At 33.7% G+C, this 6,690-nt stretch overlaps 1 protein-coding gene across 1 annotated transcript; it reads right to left on the bottom strand.

The window, feature by feature from the left end:
• Positions 1-3,523: 3,523 nt before the first annotated feature.
• LOC143391765 (olfactory receptor 8K3-like) lies at positions 3,524-4,465 on the bottom strand. Its single transcript, XM_076844517.2, has one exon. The coding sequence runs from the start codon at positions 4,463-4,465 to the stop codon at positions 3,524-3,526; it is 942 nt and encodes a 313-aa protein (XP_076700632.2).
• Positions 4,466-6,690: the final 2,225 nt, after the last annotated feature.

Here is a 6,690-nt window from a genome sequence, read left to right as displayed (position 1 = left end):
TGGAAGTTACCCAATAATTGTCAGGGACAATTTGTTTTCAATTGTGATTTTTGCTTATTAATTGATCATATGAGCTAGTAATCCAAATTCAGGGTTTTATCCACAAGTATTTTGTATTAGGATCTCAAAAATATTCTAGCACTCTCATTCTCATTGCAGCATTATTTGAATACTCAAAATGTGGGAAAAAGAAACTAAACATCTTATATAAGGTATTGAAAACACTCTGAAGTACTAGTTAACATTTTTCTTGGTTATCTATGAATGTATATATCTACAAACACTGTAAGTTTGCAGAGATTTTAAGTAAATTTTGTAATATACCAGTGACTGTCTTCTTCCGAAGGTTTCTTTCTTCACTTCTTTATTTGTCTTGGACTCCTCCAGGATAATCAGCTAGAGGTTTTTCCCTTATTTTGCCAAATACATAAATTTATTATAGATTTGAAATGTTTCCCCAAATAGGTGGCATCATCTGTGAACTCTGCCCTGGGTGTAAGGCCCCTTGTTTTCTGCTCCTGCTGGTTCTCACTGCAGTGGACCTGGCCATGAACCCTAAGACAAAGGCACATGCTCAGTTTTATACCATGCTACCAAGCTGATAGTCTTGCTTCCTGTGCTGCTACCCAGGGCTAGCAGAAACATCATGGAAGCAGTTTCAGTGTGGCCTGGATTATGAGTTCTAGTCACTAAGTCTCAGATGTACACCTTTGGCCATGGACCAAAGGACTCTTCCTGTCACTTGGATTTATCTTGGTATGTTCCAAACTGGGTTTCAAGTCAAAGGCTTGACTCAATTCCCTATTCCCCTTACACAGGGTAAGCATTCTCTCTTCAAGCTTTATCTCAAAGAGTTTGTTAAATATAACCACATGATACCACTCTTAAATCATATTCGATTTTCAAAATTAAATTGTTAAAAATCAACTTCACCTATTCACATTAGTCCATCTTTGATTTAAATTTATTTTAATGTATTTATGTGTTCATTTATTTATTTATTGGTGCCAGGCTTGTATCCAAGAGCAATAAACCACTGAGCCACATCCCCAGCCCATTTTTTTTTTTTTTTTTTAATTAGAGACAGGGACTCATTAAGTCTCCAATACTGTCTTTGTACTCACAATCCTGCTGCCTCAGCCTCCTGAGCTAATGGGATTACAGGTATATGCCACTGCACCCAGCTTGATTTATTTTTTTAACAAAATTTATACTTTTTAAAATTGAAACTTTGTACATTCTGTTATGTCCCTCTTTTGTTCACTTTTCTATGGCTTTTTGACCTTTAATTATTATTTCTCTTTTGCATAATTGTATCTGTTTTCTCCAATCTGTGACATATTTACTTTTTAATATGTATTTCCATTGTGTAAATATTAGAAGCTTTAATTAATAAATGAATCAATCTTTTAGAATTTTGATTTTGTTTAAGTATATTTTCTATGCTGAATCATAAACAATTATACACACATATATTCACACAAATAGGCAGTCCATTTGTATGAACAAAATATACACAGATAATCAATGTCAATGACCAATTTTAACTTTTGATATTTAAAAAAGGAGCTATGGAAATAGTAGTAACTTTTGGGGTTTTTTATATATCCTAGAGATTAGTGCTCTATCTGATGTGTGAAGGGTAAAAATTTGCTCCCAAGATGCAGGCTCTCTATTCACCTCACAGATTGTTTCTTATGCTGAGAAGAAACTTTTTAGTTTGAATCAATGCCATTGATTGATTCTTGGTTTTAATTCTTGAGCCACAGGAGTCTTATTAAGGAAGTTGGGGCCTAATCCCACATGATATAGATTAGGGCCTTCTTTTTCTTCTATTAGACAGAGATTCTCTGGTTTAATTCCTACGTCCTTGATCCACTTTGAGTTGAGTTTTGTACATGATGAGAGATAGGAGTTTAATCTCATTTTGTTGTACATAGATTTTCGGTTTCCCCAGCACCATTTGTTAAAGAGGCTGTCTTTTCTTCAATGCATGTTTTTGGCATTTTTGTCTAATGTAAGATAATTGTAATGTTGTGGGTTTGTCTCTGTGTCCTCTATTCTGTACCATAGGTCTATAAGTCTGTTTTGGTGCCAATACCACGCATGCTGTTTTTGCTACTATTGCTCTGAAATATAGTTTAAGATCTGATATAGTGATACCATCTGCTTTACTCTTCCTGCTAAGGATTGCTTTAGCTATTCTGGGTCTCTTATTTTTCCAGGTGAATTTCATGATTTCTTTTTCTATTTCTATGACAAATGCCATTAGGATTTTGATAGGAATTGTATTAAATCTGTATAGTGCTGTTGGTAGTATGTTTAGCACTTTTTTTCTTTACATGACAATATGCATATGCTTTTATTATTCTAGTAACTGTAACTTCATAATGTAAACAAAATGCAGTAAGTTCTAAACCATAAAACAATGAAGGAAACATGGAGAATTTTAGAGAAGCTCATGGATGATGTGCAAAACCATGGCATATTGCACTCCAAATAGACATAGCACAGCATGGATCATGGGTTCATCTCTGGTTACACCAACTCACAGCACTGGAAATACAGGAACTACAAACATAGTTTATCATAGAATAAGCATATTCTGCTAAAATAATATTAACTAACAGACTAAAACTTTTTTAAAGAAGAATTATTCCTTGCATTTACTGAGGTAAGAAAGAATGACTATCCACGGAACCAAAACAGAAAGAAAGGAATTCAGATTGAACAGTAAGGATAATAAATAATGAATACACCATGGGAGTCTTTGATTGGATTTGAGACATTAATCTCAACTGGTGCATTCACTTGTATATACACATGTACTGAAAGAGACAAAATGAGAAACTGCACTGAAGCTACAAGCGGCTACAGAGTTGACTATGCTAATAGACTCCCTTGAGCTCTTATAGGAAGGTCAGGGCTCCCATGAGGAAAAAAAAAGGTGCCTAAGATCCCCACATGTAAAAGTGGCAGGTTAGCACATTCATATGACTCTTATCTTCATATTATCAGATTACATTAAGTTGTCTGTTACCTTAGTCAAGATTGAGTCTAACACAAAGCCACAAGAACATAAAGACCAAAATGGAATGAGTGTGTTCATATAAGAAGAGAAATACATACACAAACATGGACAGTGGAAAGGTGATTGCAATGCTTGAGAATATAACAAAAACATTGTAAATTCTCTTCCATACACAATACTAATTCTCCAATAGATCATGGGACTCTGCTACATACACTAATAGTCTAAGCACAACCCAAATCCATTATAATTTATTATACAATATAATCATTCATTATGTTTACAATTCATATGTCATGCTTAAGAATGGAAATTCTTTTGCCATTCATTTTGTTTATATGTGCATTCATACCATTTAAAAATTAGGCTAGTACAAAGAAGAACGATTACTGATTATATATATTGAGACAATTTTTTGCTTCTAATACAACTTGGAATGAAATAGACTGGGTTGTTGTAAAATCTGATTTAAATGGCTTATTTTATATACCTTTAGGAAAAGAGATTGCATATTTTTTTCCATGTGCTTAGTAGGGCATACTTTACATCTTTGTTTCTCAAGCTGTAGATCAAGGGATTCAACATGGGGATGACAAGGGTGTAAAATATGGACGCCATTTTATCAATGTCAAAAGAGTGACTGGACTTTGGCTGTACATACATATATAACAAAGTCCCATAGAATACTATGAGCGCCATCAGGTGGGATCCACAGGTGGAGAAAGCCTTGTGCCTGCCCTCAGCAGACTTCATCCTGAGAATGGCTATGAGGATGAGCAGGTAGGACACAAGGACAATCAGAAGAGAAGAAAACAAATTAAAAGCTGCTAAGATTAGAATTATCATTTCAATTTCATTTGTGTTTGAACAAAGCAAAGATATCAAGGGGAGACTATCACAGTAGAAATGACTGATGACATTGTAGTCACAGAAGGGTAAAGTAAAAATCTTTGTGGTGACTAGAAGAGACAAAAAGATCCCATACAAATAGGGGACTGCCACCAAGAACTGACATATGCTCTGTGACATGATGACCGTGTAGAGGAGAGGGTTACAGATGGCCACATAGCGGTCATAGGCCATCACAGACAAAATATAAAGTTCAGAAGTAATAAACACACAAAAGAAAGCTAGCTGGGTAGCACATAAATAATAAGAAATTGTATTTTGATCCACCACAAAATTCACCAACATTTTGGGGCCCACAGCTGTAGAATAACCAAGATCACTGAGAGCTAGGTGTCTCAGGAAAAAGTACATGGGTGTTTGTAGCCTCTGGTCCACCTTGGTGAGGATGATCATGCCCAAGTTGCCCACGAGTGTGCTCATGTAGATGATGAGGAACAGCCCAAACAGTGGAGCCTGCAGCTCAGGGCATGAGGTGATGCCCTTCAGAATGAACTCATTCACAGCTGTGAGGTTAGGTTTTCCCATCCAGTTTTTTTCTTCTTTTGGAAAGTCTATTCTGGAAAGACATAGTAGCTGAATCAATAGATTTCCAATGTTGTCATCATGGGAACATTTGTTATTCAAAGCCATTGTAAATTATATATATATATATATACTTTCAAATGTATAACATTCAAAACTAAACTCTATATATGTCATTATGATGAAAATATATAGAAATAGAGAGAGTTACAGGATGGTGTTTATCAACCAGGGTTATTTCACTTACCAAAGAACATTTTTCAACATCTGTAGGTACTTTGATTGCCATAGTTGGGAAGTGTACTGCTACTAGCATCTAATGGTTCCAGGGCTTTTAAGCTGCTAAAAATCCTACTACATCTAGTATCCATTCAGATGTAATAGCCATAACAATAAAATTGTACCAAGGCTGATAAACTCAGAGAAAAGTAATAAGAAGATATAAGGATATTGATAAAGATATAGACACATAAATAAAAAATAAAATGAGTTAAACATTCCTTAAACTTTGGGTGTTTGGTAAGTAATTATTGTACTATTAATTTTGTCACTTATATAATTGCAATATCATTTTGATATTTATTAATTACATTTAATAAATGATAATGTGGTGTATCAATGACATAATAAATATTTGTAATTATTAATTCAAAAAATGAATACAACTCAATACATCAACCCATAATCCTATAAAATCTATATACTTATAGATGATAGAGCTGAAATTCTGAGCACTCTAAGTAGGTGTATGGATGGAAAACTACAAAAGACCACTTTAGAAATTGTCTTTGTATAATCAGAATAAATGTGTATCCATTCCATATAGTCTATGTTATGTGTTTATTTAGTGGGCATAGAGATTACGTTAGGCAAATAATTTTAAAAACTATTCTCATAAACAGAACCAAACAAACGGAAATAAGCGTGCTATAGTGATAAAGGCACAACAGTCGCCATATTATGGAGCCATCCCAGGTGTCAATCAACAGATGAATGCATACATAAATGTGGTATATGTGCACAATGAAGTTCTGTTTAGTTACAAAAATAATGAAATTATGTCACTTGCTGATAAATGAGGAGAACTGGAGAAAAATAAGTCAGACTCAGAACATTAAAGATCAAAATTCTTTTTTTTCATCTACAGAATCTAGAGAAAAATAAGTAAATGGAAAATGTTGGGTGGGGGGATTCCATGAAAATAGAAGGGAGATCAGTGCAGTAGAGGAAGGGAATTGAGGGAGCGGCAGAAGGGATGGGACTAGAGAGGAATTCTGGAATGAAATCGACCAAATTATTCTATGCACATATATGAAAACACCACAGTGAATTATACCTTTATGCATATCTAAAGCAAAAACTTAGAAAAAACTAGAATTAAGACCAATAGTGTAGAAGAGGAGAAAAGGGGAAGGAAAAGAGAAGGTAAATAGAAAGTACTGGGGATGGAAAGGAAGTATATTATATTCCTTGAAGTATGATTATATCAATATTAACTCCACTATTATGTGCAAATATAATGCACTAATACAAACATAAAATAGAAAATAGAAAAGATCATGTATATATGTAGTTTCATTTTTACTTCTTTGTGTGTGTGTGTATATACACACACATTATATACATATATATATAAATATACACATATATTTATATATATATGTATATAAATATAATATTGATAGAAACCTACCTGAAAGAAATTTCTTTTACACATTCAGATGAGCACTTTCGTGGACTTCATCTCTTTGTGAGGTCTCAAATGATGACTAGGTGAGGAACAGGTCAAGTGTGATGGATTCATGCAATTTACACCAATTCCCATTCATGCCCCCTCCTCAAATACACTCAAGGACTAACACTGGACACACTACTTGCTGTGGTTTATATTTCCTGCCTTTTATCTTTCATAAGTACTTCAACAATATTTTAGTATAAGTTACCTTGATATTAATATACTTAATATATTAAATTTCCTCATGAGGCATTGCCATTAGAATTGAGATATTCTTATTTCTGTGTAACAAATCTGATGTAAGTTACATGCAAGACCTACGGGAGCATAAGGAAATATGAGAAAATTAGAAGATAAAAAGGTCATTGGCATTGATTTTATAGAATGAAGATTTATCAAATTTGGGGGGCTAAGTGGATGAAACATTTTAAAAATAAATTTTATAAATTTCTGTTTTATAAAACTTTTACCTGACATAATATCACAGACACAA

This window comes from Callospermophilus lateralis, chromosome 2, assembly GCF_048772815.1.
Source record: "Callospermophilus lateralis isolate mCalLat2 chromosome 2, mCalLat2.hap1, whole genome shotgun sequence".
In the NCBI taxonomy this organism is placed as follows: Eukaryota; Metazoa; Chordata; class Mammalia; order Rodentia; family Sciuridae; genus Callospermophilus; species Callospermophilus lateralis.
The sequence above is the reverse complement of the archived record's forward strand: the minus strand, read 5'-3'. Positions and strand labels throughout refer to the sequence as shown.

Bases quoted from the DNA above. Each gene is read 5' to 3' on its own strand.
- LOC143391765 (XM_076844517.2), bottom strand. From the start codon at position 4,465: ATGGGAAAACCTAACCTCACAGCTGTGAATGAGTTCATTCTGAAGGGC.